This window comes from Mastigoproctus giganteus, chromosome 4 (assembly GCF_048544385.1).
Source record: "Mastigoproctus giganteus isolate SK-2022 chromosome 4, ASM4854438v1, whole genome shotgun sequence".
Taxonomy (NCBI): Eukaryota; Metazoa; Arthropoda; class Arachnida; order Uropygi; family Thelyphonidae; genus Mastigoproctus; species Mastigoproctus giganteus.
Genome location: NC_143578.1, coordinates 169706670 through 169721117, shown reverse-complemented (window position 1 = coordinate 169721117; position 14448 = coordinate 169706670). Strand labels below are relative to the sequence as shown.

General features: G+C 37.9%; 1 protein-coding gene across 1 annotated transcript in view; it reads left to right on the top strand.

Moving 5' to 3' along the window:
* The window catches only part of Kpc2 (Kip1 ubiquitination-promoting complex subunit 2), a 112531-nt gene that overhangs the window by 5490 nt on the left and 92593 nt on the right, over positions 1-14448 (top strand). The window contains exon 2 of the mRNA XM_090373008.1: positions 7498-7556. Within this exon, the coding sequence (XP_090229134.1) occupies positions 7498-7556 (59 nt within the window). The remainder of the gene's footprint in view (positions 1-7497; positions 7557-14448) is intronic.

The following is a 14448-nucleotide window of genomic DNA, read 5'->3' as shown; positions in this document are numbered from 1 at the left end:
TTGAGAAGTTAAATACAGAAAGCCATCTAACGTTACCTGTAGTGAGTGGGCAGAGAGAAAACTGCTCAGTTACAAAGGCAGCAGGCAAACCACGAGATGGAAGCCTGTTTAGGCCTTTATGATAAACAAAAAAAAAGCTTTGGAAAAGCTATGCACAACTGTTTGAGTTAGCATTAGCATTAGTAGAGGCATTTGATGCAAGAAAGCAAGCTTATGCAGCATCAGCCAAAAAAAAAAGAAAAAAAAGTAACATAAATAAATAAAAAATAACCACTTCCACTTCACCCCTCTGTTCGTTCGAAATACCTGTCCAGCTGAGCCTTAAACTTATTTAGGCTATCAACTGCCACGACAAGGGATGGAAGTCTGTTCCACCTACCAACCACCCGCTGGCTAAAGGCAAATTTCCGCACATCTATCCTACATCTGTCTTTCCTCAATTTGAATTTATGCCCTCTCAGGTGATTATTCTGAGCAAGAGGAAGAATCCCACCAGCATTGAGCATGCTCAAACCATTCAAGGCTTTGTACACCTCTATCAGATCACCTCGCTGGTGCCTAGTTTCCAGACACTGTAATTCGCAAAACTTAAGCCTTTCTTCTTAAGAGCACCCCTTTGTCCCATTCACCAATCTTGTTGCCCTTCTCTGTACTCGTTCCAGCAGCTCTACATCCTTCTTGAAATGAGGCCTCCAGGCCTGTATACAGTACTGTAGGTGTGGCCTGACCATTGCCTTATACAAGGGAATAATCACCTCCTTATCCATGCTAGAAAAATTCCTATATATCATTGACAATACACCATGAGCTACTCTTGCAGCCCGTCTGCACTGCTCAGAGAACTTCATATCTGCCTGCACAACCACCCCCAAGTCCCTTTCATTCTCTACCACTGTCAGTGTAGTGCCACAGAGTTGATATGTTGCTCTGGGGTTGCTGTTTCCCATATGTAGTACTTTACATTTGTCAATGTTAAACTTCATTTGCCACCTCGAAGCCCATCTGCTCAACCTTTCCAAATCCTGTTGCAGCAGCATAGTGTCAGTAGTGTCCTTGACAACCCTGCCAACCTTTGTATCGTCTGCAAACTTGGACATTAAGCCTGATATACCATCATCAATATCATTTATAAATACAGAAAACAATAAAGGACCCAATACTGAACCCTGAGGGACTCCACTAATAACATTAGTCCACGATGAGCAGTGTCCATTGATTACCACTCTCTTTCTTGATTGAACTTTTCCATCAGATTTGTCCAGTGACGCAATATAAGCCAAGATATGTATATCAAGACTGACACAATCCACAGGTGATCATTGATCAGGTGGAAAGTTTTAAAAGATTTGGAAATCAATGGATATTTCCATTACGTTGGAAAGATTAGAGGGAAATGCAATGAGGTAGTAGTTGTAAAGGAGGGAGAATTAGCCTTTTCAGTAACTGGTTGGATATATGAACAAATTTCCACATAGAAGGAACATGCTTGACGAAATTTTCAGTAACAGACTGGGCAATTTCTTCATCTGTTAAAGCTTGTAACAACTTGTAGAAACTTGTGTATCACCATCTATGTCCACCCAATCATTACTCCTGTTCACCCATGTCTTCAGGCTTTTCAACGTGATCAGTATCATAACTTTGACCATCATGAATAATTAATCCACATTTTTTGAAACAGTTGCTAATGCAGGTTTTTGAAACTTTATTCCAGGCACTCATTGTCATATGAAGTGCATCTAGAACCGTTATCTGCTTTGCGATATCAGATGAAGTTCCCAAACCATCATCTATAGACTGGATGATTCTGTGCCTCATATCTGATCTATAAAAGGTCTTAAAGGTTTTTATTATTCCCTGGTCGAGAGGTTGAATCAGTGATGTGGTATTTGAAGGTAGAAAAACTAATTCAATGTTTTTAAAAGTCAACTTTGAATGGCCTGGGCAGTTGTCCAAAACCAGTGCAAATTTTTTGTTTTCTCATCCAATTGAAAATCCCATTTATGAAGATAATCTTTAAATAAAGAAGCTGCCATTCAACTTTGGCATATTCAACAGGCAGCTGTTTTACTCCTTTAAAACATCTAGGTGATTTACTCCTGTCTATAATTAATGACTTCATCTTGATTGTTCCTGTCATGTTGCATGTTAAAAGAACTGTAATCCTGTCTTTGATCTTCTTTCCTGCAGACGCAGATGAATTTTTAAAAATATAGCCCTATAGTACAACCCTGTATTAAAAATATCTTCAGGATTATAAGTGCTTACCAGTTTGTCAAGAGGTTTTCAACTGTAGAACCATTGGAATCCTGTTTTTCTCCATGAAGTTTTTTGTAAACAATATTATGCCTCTCCTTCCATCTTGTCAGTCATTCATCTGTCACCTTAAACTTTTCAGCAAAAGCATTAGCTTTTTGAAGAATGCTACTGTTGATTGGTGCATTAAATGAGCTGGCGTGTTTGGATCAAACGAACAGAGCTGCATTTACTGTTGGGCATTCCCCTTCACACTTCCTTTTTTTGGCGTTTCCGTAGCCAGGTGGGAAGGAGCAGCAGTGCGTAGCACACGCTTCTTGATTAGACCGGAGTTCGAGCCTGTCACCACCAAATACGGAGGATGTGAAAAGGTCAAGGGAATGCATATTCCCAGAGCAATATGGCCTTAGTTGCTAATGCTCCTAAAAACCAAATAACAAACAAACAAACTTCCTTTTTTGGTTTTCACTAATCATATTAGTGTTTAATGTGTGACATGATTTTAATAATTTTGATAAAGATGACTGAGGAACTCCTAATTTTACTGCTACTTCCTTTTGAAACATATTGCTTAAGTTTAATTTGTTGTGTGTTTTTATAATTCATAACTTATCTTTTACACTCATATTCACTCTGGCTATACTCCATTTTATGGGGCACCTTGTCACCATTTTGCGGGCGTGGCCGAAGAACGGAATGATTATCCTGTCGAGTTTTGTGATTGGCGGATTACTATGAATGCGTAATCTGCCTTTGCAATTGTTTGATTGGATGCAAATTCTCTTCTGATTTTATCAGTTTGTTTCGTTGTGTTGTTTAGTTGTTATTGTGTTCAGTTGTTTAGTTGTCGCCATTGTGCTGCTGTGTTTTTTTATTTGTTATTTCGTGTTTTTTTTTTTTTTTTATTTGTCAGTCCTTGTTCAAACCCAATGGAGTGAGTCGTAAAATATACCAGCTGGCATGCCAGGACTGATAAGGTGAGTTTTCTTTGTGTTCAAGTTGTTTTTTGATGATTTGACTGTGTTTGCAGTTATTGTATTAGTCATTAATATAAGATTCTCTTGACAGTAGCAGTGGTGTGTGGGGGGGGGTCGGCAGCCCACAGTAAAAAAAAAAACAGTATTTCTGTTGTCTTGAACAAGCAATTGTAAATGCACGTGGAATTGTCTACTAATGTGTGGCCACAAAAGTGGGGTTTGGGGTCAGCAGCCCCCCCCAAAGCATTTTTTAGACATCCTTGAGCAATTCTTATTGTTAATGCACTCGAAATCATCTAGTAAAGTACAGGCAAAAAGTATCAGTGGTTGTCTGGTGTTAATTTTTGCTACTCATTTAAAAAAAATTGCATTTATATTCACTTATTTTTTGCACCCTATTGCTGTTTCGTTTTCTTCATTTCAACTCTGACATATTGTGATGTCATGTGGCAAACGGTGACATCTACCATGTGGGCAAGGAGGAGAGGGTGAGATCAGTGAGTGAGAGGTACCTTCGTTCTCTCTTTCTTGTCGAAGTACGGAGGTGCCCCCATAAATCGGAGATTTACGCACTCTCTTTCTGTTCACTGACATTTTTTTGGGTAGTAAAATTTAAAACATAGTAAAAAAGATGTGTCAATTAATAACAAAGCACACTGTATGTACAATTGGAACTAACACAACATGTGCAAGTGAGATATGGAGTAAAAAGTTTACAAAGTTTAGATGTAGGAATGAAGAGCAGATTTCAGTGAAGGGGGAAACACATTTCACCATAATAATGTAAAAACACAGAAATACAGCTAATCACAAATGCAATAAGATTGAGTTTACTACCTGTTTATAACAGATTGTACAAACAAAAAAGCCCAATAAACCAAAAACTGCAAATTGCTTTTGCAGTTTTTGTGATTGTGATTTTATGATTGTGACTTCTAGAAATGTAACCTCTAGAAAAGTGCTGTAGTAAAATATCACAGAGGCATTCAAAATTGATTCTTATAACTGAAAATGTGATTCTAATAAATAATGAAAGTGTAGTGTATTTTATTAATTTGAATCGGTTTTTCGAAATTTGATTCTATAAAGCATCTGATTCTAATAACCAGTGATCATTATAACAGGTGCTTACTGTATATGGACAGCACTAAGGACAGTGTTAATGAGCACAAACAGGCATATTTGCTTAAATACTAATGATATGGGCATAGTAAATAAATTTGATGAATTGGAAGTTTTAAGTTTTAAATTAGTAGAGGTAAAAAGATACAAGGAAGCAAGCTTGTAAAGCTTCAAAAAAAAAAAAAAAAAACCCTTCCCACATTACCTGTCCAAATTCCCACTTGCACAACAACTGATGGAAGATTGTTCCAACAATCAACTGGCTGAAGACAACCTTTCACATATCTGTTCTGTAACCATTCTTCCTCAATTTGAATTTATGCCCCCTCATATGTATAGGCTGAGCAAGAGGAAGAGTGCTATCAGCATTGAACTTAATCCATTAAAGACCTTAAACATCTGAATCAGATCTTACGATGCTTAGTCTTTAGAGTCTAGAGGCAGTCTTAAAGGGCAATCTTATCAATAAAGTCTAGATACTGCAGTTTACAGAAATGAAGTCTTTATTGGTAAGACTGCCCTTTTGTTCCCTTCACCAATCTTATTGCCCTTCTCTGCACCTTCCAGTAGATTTACATCCTTCCTGAAATGAGACCTCCAAACATATATGTTGTACTCAAGAAGTGGCCTAACCATTGCTTTTACTATGGGATAATCACCTCCTTATCCCTGCTAGCAAAATTCCTATATATTATTGACAAAGCCACCTGAGCTGCCCTGGTAGGTAGCCTGTCTGTACTGCTTAGAGAATTTCATATCTGACTGCACAATTACCCCCAGGTCTCTTTTATTTTCCACTTGCTGAGTGTAGTGTACTATACAGTTGGTATGTTAATCTGGAATTACTGTTACCCATATGTAGTACCTTGCATTTGTCAATGTTAACTTCAGTTGCCATATTATTTAATCAGCTAATAAGGAGACCAGACAGTTTTTTCAGAATCCTTGATTGACTGAGTTTATGGGTTCAGATGCACTTTTTTGTACACTACACTCAGCAAGTGGAAAATAAAAGAGACCTGGGGGTAATTGTGCAGTCAGATATGAAGTTCTCTAAGCAGTACAGACAGGCTACCTACCAGGGCAGCTCAGGTGGTTTTGTCAATAATATATAGGAATTTTGCTAGCAGGGATAAGGAGGTGATTATCCCATGGTAAAACAACATATGCATATTGTTTTGCATATGTTCTTGCACAGTTCACAATGAAACTCCTCACAGTTCACAATAACTCCTCATTCACGCATGAGGAGTTATTCAGGAAGGAGAATGATGTAGGTAAAGTAAACATTGGCAGTGAGCTGGATGATTTTGTAATAACTGAGAGGAAAGTGGAGGAGAGATTGTTGAGGATAAACATAAAAAAGGCACCTGGGGTGGATGGGATCTATCCAGTTATATTAAAGGAGGCAGCAAAGGAAGTATGCAAACCCCTAGCCATAATTATGAGAGCTTCTTTGGACTCAGGGGAGGTACCCATAGACTGGAGATGTGCAAATGTAACCCCAATTCACAAAGGAGGATCAAAGGCTGACACAAGTAATTATAGACCTGTTAGTTTAACTTCTGTTCCAGGTAAATTAATGGAGGCACTGGTTAAAGAAGCACTGCAGGATCATCTAGACAAGAATTCAGTTATAGCTCAGACGCAGCATGGTTTTGTTAAGGGCAGGTCTTGCCTGACCAATTTGATTGGATACTATGATGTAGTCACAAAAGAACTGTATGCAGGGAATAACTTTGATATTATATATTTGGATCTTAGAAAGGCTTTTGATACTGTTGCACATGGAAGACTGCTGCACAAATTGGAGCAGTGTGGCATTGGAGGCAAATTGCTGCTATGGATAAGGGGATGGTTGAGTGGCAGAAGACAGAGAGTGGTAATCAATGGACACTGCTCAACGTGGACTAATGTTATTAGTGGAGTTCCTCAAGGTTCAGTGTTGGGTCCGTTGTTGTTTTCGGTGTTTATGAATGATATTGATGATGGGATATCAAGTTTAATGTCCAAGTTTGCAGATGATACAAAGGTTGGCAGGGTCGTTAAGGACAATACTGACGCTATGCTGCTGCAACAGGATCTGGAAAGGTTGAACAGATGGGCTGAGAGGTGGCAAATGAGGTTTAACATCGACAAATGTAAAGTGCTGCATATGGGAAACAGTAACCCCAGAGCAACGTATCAACTCTGCGGTACTACACTGACAGTGGTGGAGAATGAAAAGGACCTGGGGGTAATTGTGCAGGCAGATATGAAGTTCTCTGAGCAGTACAGACGAGCTGCAAGAGTAGCTCATGGAGTCTTGTCAATGATATACAGGAATTTTTCTAGCAGGGATAAGGAGGTGATTATTCCCTTGTATAAGGCAATGGTAAGGCCACATCTTGAGTACTGTATACAGGTCTGGAAGCCTCATTTCAAGAAGGATGTAGAGCTGCTGGAACGGGTACAGAGAAGGGCAACAAGATTAGTAAACGGAACAAAGGGTTGCTCTTACGAAGAAAGGCTTAAGTTTTGCAAATTACAGAGTTTGGAGACTAGGCACCGGTGAGGTGATCTGATAGAGGTGTATAAGGCTTTGAATGGTTTGAGCATGCTCAATGCCAATGGGATTCTTCATCTTTCTCAGAATAATCACCTCAGAGGGCATAAATTCAAATTGAGGAAGGACGGATGTCGGATAGATGTGCGGAAATTTGCCTTTGGCCAGCGGGTGGTTGGTTGGTGGAACCGACTTCCATCACTTGTTGTTGAAGTTGATAGCCTAAACAAATTTAAAGCTCAACTGGACAGGTATTTCGAACGAACGGAGGGGTGAAATGGGAGTGGGTTTTTTTTTTTTTTTTTTTTTTTTTGGGCTGATGCTGAATAAGCTTGCTTTCTTGCATCATATGCCTCTGCTAATGCTGATGAAACAGAAATTCAACTTAGTTGAAATTCATCGATGATAAGAAATTTTTTTTACATATTAACTTAATGCATATAATTGGTATTTTATTTTATACTTTAAAGACTAACATTTTTTAAATTTTGAAGTGGCAAGTCACTTTATAAATGTAAATTTTCTGTATATGTTTATAATAAGTATATATTTATAATACTTGGAATATGTTATTATGAAGGTCTACTTATTTTGCAGATGAGCTCTTGCTTCTTAAGCGCAGAAAGCAAGTTTTAACAAATGCTGAGAGTTCAGAGGCAAGTATTTTGTAATATATGTTTGTGCAAAAGTGGGATGCATAAAATAAGAGTATTTATGTGCTTTTTTTTTTTTTTTTCTTAAATTCTTTTTTGATTCGTTCCAAATTTGCCTTATTTTTATATTGACCATACTACAGATAAGCTTATAACCATAATTTATCATTTGTTGATACATTTTTAATTTTTTTTATACAATGCTAAGAAGAACAGATGCAACTGGATAAAGCTGCAAGGAAGGGCAGTGTTACTGGTGCCTAGAAAGGGTGACTGCTGATAATCTTGATCTGATTATCAGCAGTCACCCTTCATGCATTAATTAAGAAACTTCAAGTAAAGGAACCACTAATTGGCAGTGATCAATAGTGTATTGATGTGGGATTTATGTTTATTATAACAATTGTAAAGGATAATGGGAAGGGATTTTGCATTCACAAAGAATTGCAATGGTCTTGGACAGTTGCTAATTGTTTTCAGTGGGACTGATTGTTGTTGTTGACAGCTGAAAATGATAAAGAGGGAAGTGCTCTGTTTAAGGAGTATTCCCAGAAGCTACTAAGCTTTTTATACCAAGAAGGAGATACTGTTCAAGATTTTAACTTATCCTATTGCATCTACATCTAGCATAATAGTAATACTCTATCCTTACTCTTTCTCATGCACACACGCACGCACGCACGCACACACACACACACACACACACACACACACACACACACACACACACACACACACACACACACATGGGCATAAAATTAAATTAGAAAAGGATGTTTATAGAATAGATATGTGAAAATTTACTTTCAGCCAGAGAGTAATTGGTTGTTAGAATGAATTTCCATCCTGTGTTTGGGAAGTGGGAAGTTTGAATAAATTTAAAGAAGGGTTAGACATAATTGTAGAAGGGACACATTGGTGATCTCTGAATGGGATCTTTTTGAAGTATCTAAAGTGATCTCCCCCCCCCCCCGAATGTATGAAGAATTTTTTAAAACGTTTTACTCCTTGCTAAAATTGTAAGGAGTGACAGCTGAAAAATTAATATTCATATGTAGTAATGGGAATCTAGTTGTCATTAGAAACCTTATTCTCAATACATCAGTGTCTCCTAACTCTATCACACCTGGGTACTTGCACTGCTCAGTATTGCCATATGTACCAAAGCTATTAAGATATTTTAATTGGACAAGAAATATGGACACTCACAAATGACCTGTTGTTGTCTTTGCATGCAATCAGTGTGTTGCGAAGGACCACGATATTGCATCATGTTCAGCTACAAAACTCACCCGTATCAACTGCTAAGCAGTGCACCCTGCACACTCACAAGCATGCCAGAAGTGGAAGGGAGAAAAAGAAATACAGAGGCTTATAAGCAGAGCTGAGCAATAGCAGAGGCATATGACGCAAGAAAGAAGCTTACAGCATCAGCCAAAAAAAAAAAAACATCCCATTTCATCCATCCATTTGCTCCAAAAGTTTATTCACTTCTTCCTTGAATTTTGCTCTCAACTTCTACAATGACAGATGGAAGTGTGTTCCAGCAATCAACTATCCGTTGGCTAAAGGCAAATTTCCACACATCTATTCGACAGCTGTCTTTCCTCAATTTCAGTTTATGCCCTCTCTCAGGTTTATAATCTGAGCAAGAGGAACAATCCCGTCAGCATTGTTCCTACTCATTCCATTCAAGGCCCTTATACACCTCAATCAGATCGCCCCACAGATGCCTAGTCTCCAGATGCTGCAATTTGCAGAATTTAAGACTTTCTTCATAAGAGCACATCTTTGTTCCCCTCACCAGTCTTGTTGCCCTTCTCTGTACTCGTTCTACCAACTCTACATTCTTCCTAAAATGAGGCTTCCAGACCTGTGCACAGTACTCAATGTGTGGTCTAACTATTGCCTTATACAAGAAGATAATCACCTCCTTATCCCTGCTAGCAAAATTCCTGTATATCATTGATAAGGCTTCATATCTGACTACATAATTACCCAGAGGTCTCTTTCATTTTCTACTTCCCTGAGTGTAACACCGGTCAGTTGGTATAATTCGCTGGGGTTACTGCTACCCTTATGCAGTACTTTGCATTTGTCAATGTTAAACTTCAGTTGCCACTTCTCAGCCCATCTGCCCAACTTTTCTAGATCCTGTTGCAGCAGCATACTGTCATTAGTGTCATTAACAACCCTTTGTATCATCTGCAAATTTCGACATTAAGCTTGATATACCTTCATCAATATCATTGATCAATATACAAAACAAGGGGACACCATAATAATATTAGTCCACAAAGAGCAGTGTCCATTGATTACCACCCTGTCTTCTCCCACTCAACCATCTTTTTATCCATTGTAGCAACTTGCCCTTAATGCCATACTGCTCTAATTTGTATGGTAGTCTTCCATATGCAACAGTATCAAAAGCTTTCCTGAAATCCAAGTATATGATATCAAAATTATTTTTTGTAACATATCATACCCAGAGATGAGAAAAGCAGCGAAATCAGTAAATTGCAATAAGTCAACATAATCTGAATAGGTTGTATGGAATTGTTCCATTGGGATACAAGCAGAAATTATTCTATTATTGAAAGGGTAATTTACCCCATTGTCTGCTCCTTACTGAGTTATCAAAAATCTGCACGGGAAACTCAGTCAACTGCTCCTCCAACATCAGTAACTCCTAATATTTCATCGTTACTGAAATTCAGTGGAAAAGGAAACAAGTGTCAGTGATTTGTTTGTTTGTTATTTGGTTTTTAGGAGCATTAGCAACTAAGGCTATATTGCTCCGGGATATGCAGTGGTCATTCCCTGACCTTTCTGCATCCTCCGTATTTGGTGGTGATCGGCTCGAACCCCGGTCTAATCAAGAAGCGTGTGCTACGCACTGCTGCTCCTTCCTACCTGGCTACGGAGGCCCCAAGTGTCAGTGGTAGTTCTAAAAAAAAAATGGAAGTTGTAGCTAAGGTGATACATGACGAATGAGCCTTCAAACTCTTTGCAGAAGAAGAAGAAATGGACACAGGTGGCCAGTGTTCATACTTCTCCAAAAAACAAAAAAATCCAAGACTAAGAAAAGTAAGTCCTCAGCACTTCAGAAGCTGACCGATGAATTGACCAACCCCAAATAATGGTTAAATTCCTAGAGTGGAATTGTTATGGGATTCAGTGAATTACTGATGCCATCAAGGTCCTCCAACAAAAGTATAAACTGGCTTGCTTTTGCTTGAAGGAGACATACTTAAAGGCAAATGAAGATCTTTGCATAATATTACTATCATCTGTAACTGGGGATGGACATGTCCATGACAGAGTTATCCTTGTGGACAACCAGACCCCATCCTAACATGTGCCACTTTCAATTTGGAGCCGAATGCAATTTGCCTTACAGTAAGGGTTTTTATTAACAATGTACTCCATCTATTTACCCCCTGGGACTGACATCCCTCAGATGTACCTTAATTATCTATCTTGTTATGCAGTTGTCCTTCCCTGTCTTGGGGATTTCATTGGACATAACACCCGGTGGGTTAATGCTGACATTAATAGATGGGGACGAATCATAGAGCATATGATCATTGACAGTGACCTCTCTCTCTCTCTCTCTTCTAAATTTGGGAACTAATTCTCTACATTCTCTGCCATTGATCTTTCTTTCTACTCCGATTTCTTTTCCCAACACTTAGTAGGAAGTCTATGAGAGTGATTACTTCCCTGTGATAACTTCATTACTTGGTTGGAGACATGTCTTACTTTGATGTTATCCAGTGGAAGTTTAATCAGGCTGATTGAGATGCTTTTTTACATCTGGCAGTGTGATATCACTGCAATCAGTCAAGGGGCCTATCAATGATGCAGTGACTCTACATCACAGAGAAAACATTCTCCATGCAGCTGCAATTGTGCAGTTTCATCTACCTGGTTTCCACCATTTTCTAAACAATAGTAGATTGCATAGCAACAAAAAAAAAAAAAAAAGGATCAAAACAAAGCTTGTGGGGGGAGAATATATTCTGAATTGAGTTGTTAATATATGCTGCTTATGTTTTATCACTTAATCACCTGACTGATAACCTTAACACACTTGGTCAGATTTTAACAGATATTGTCTAGAATTTTCCAGTTTTTAAAAATTATAAATTTGTGTATATGTGTATAAATGCATTTTTTATAACTATTATATTCACTGTTATCTTTATCTGAAATTCACCTGTTTTTAGACTTTATATTTTGACATTGTAACCTCTTCTTTGGTATTGCTAATTTTTAAGGTGTTTTTATTGGACTTGACATATCATATATGTCAAGTCCAATAAAATGCAAGAAAGCAAGCGTATGCAGCCTCAGCCAAAAAAAAAACAAAAAAACCTTCCAATTTCACCTATTCATCGCCTCCAATAGTTTGTCCAGTTCTTCCTCCAATTTATTTAAGCTACCAACTTCCACAATGATAGATGGAAGTTTGTTCCAACAATCAGCCACTTGCCGGCTAAAGGCAAATTTCTGCACATCTATTCTGCAATTTTCTTTCCTCGATTTGAATTTATGCTCACTCAAGTGCATAATCTGAGCAAAAGGAAGAATTCCATCAGCATGAGCAAGCATTGAGCTTGCTCAAACCACTCAAAACCTTATGCCTCAATCAGATCACCTCGCAGGTGCCTAGTCTACAGATGGTGCAACTTGCAGGATTTAAGCCTTTCTTGGTAAGAGCATCCCTTTGTTTCCCTAACCAATCTCGTTATCCTTCTCTGTACTCATTCCAGCAGTCCTACATCCTTCCTAAAATGAGGCCTCCAGTACTCAGGATGTATCCTGACCACTGCCTTATACAAATGGATAATCACCTCCTTATTCCTGCTAGAAAAATTCCTGTATATTATTGACAAGACCCCATGAGCTACTCTTGCAGCCTGTCTGCACTGCTCAGAAAATTTCATATCTGACTGCACAATTACCACCAGGTCTTTTTTATTCTCCACTACCCTGAGTGTAGTACCTCACAGTCAGTAGGTTACTCTGGGGTTACTGCTACTCATATGCAATACTTTGCATTTGTCAATGTTAAACTTCAGTTGCCACCTCTCAGCCCATGTGCTCAATTTTTCTATATCCTGTTGCAGTAGCGTACTGTCATTAATAACCCTGCCAACCTTTGTATCATCAGCGAACTTGGACATTAAGCCTGTTATACATTCATCAATATCATTGATAAATATTGAAAACAACTACGGGCCCAAAACTAAACCTGGGGGGCCTCACTAATAACATTAGTCCATGAAAGACAGTGAGGACAGTGTCCATTGATTACCACTCTCTGTTTTCTCTTACTAACCATCCCTTTATCTATAGCAGCGACTTCCCTGAATGCCATATTGCTCAAATTTGTACAGTAGTCTTCTATGTGCAATAGTATCAAAATTTTTCACGAAACCTAGTATAGGCAACTCCCGTATAACATGGTACTTCTACAACACAGTTTCACTCTAACACAGTTGATAAATTATGGCAATCCTCACACAACACAGTTCTTATATAACAGTTAGAGAATTGCAGCAAACTTCGCATAACACGGTATTTTTGAGCTTTTGTGCGGGGAAAATGCTGCTGTTATGTTGGATGTTTATGCCTAAAGAAAGTAAACACACACTGCTCAAAAGAAACTTTATTTCTCTAGAATCAAAGATACAGATTTTGGATCGACTTAAAAAGGGGGGAAAGGTATCATACATTGCAAAAAGTTTAAATTTAAATGAGGCAACAATCTGGACTAGAAAGAAAAATAAACATAAAATCAGAACTGCTGCTGCTTCAGGATATTTAATTTCCTCAAATATCACAGCTCCTCCCCGAGCGCCAATAATTGAGAAAATGGAAAAGGCACTCAGTATTTGGATTGATAATAGCAGTAAAAAATGGATTCCATTAGATATCAATGTAATTAAACAAAAGACACTGAAAATTTGTAACCATTTAAAAGAAATGGAGAATGTTCAGTTAATCCAGAGTTTCTTGCCTGTAAAGGTTGGTTTGAGCGATTTAAAAACTGCTTCTCATTACATAAGAATTCAAGGGGAAAGTGCATCAGCTGATAATGAAGCTGCCAAGAAGTATGCAGAGGAATTGCAAAAAATCATTGAAGAGTATGGATACACACTACATCAAATTTTTAATGCCGATGAGACAGGTCTTTGGTGGAAAAACAATGCCCAACAGAATGTTTATTTCAAAAAAAAAAAAAAAAAAGAAAACTACACCAGGTTTTAAAGCATCAAAAGATCGCGTAACGTTACTTATGTGCAGTCACACATCAGTAATCTGACAAAACCTATGTTAGTTTATAGATCCTCTAGTCCTTGTGCAGTGAAAGGCGTAAATAAAAACGCGTTACTGGTATATTGGAAAGCAAATAAAAAAGCTTGGATAACTGCTGATTTATTTAAAGAATGGTTTCTAAACTGTTTTGTGCCAGCTGTGGAAAACTATTTGAAGTGAAAAATCTAGATTTCGGTTTTATTACATGCCAAGCTATCCAAAAGATTTAATTCATCCAAATATTGAAGTAATGTTCCTACCACCTAATTCAAATTCTTTAATTCAGACATTAGATCAAGGTATTATGACTGCTTTTAAAACTCATTACATCAGTAAATCGTTAAATGGATTTTGGAGAACTTTGATTCTGAATCTATTGAAGTGGAGGCAATGGAAACATTTTTCAATTGTGGACTGTATTGGAATCATATCTTTATTGCTCAAAGAAGTAAAACCATCAACATTAAATGTATTGAAAAAATGAACCGTGAAAAAATGTATGGGATAGAGTCAGTTCATTTAGGAAATATGGTAGAACCAGCAGAAAACAGAATCAGTGTGATAGTAGAAC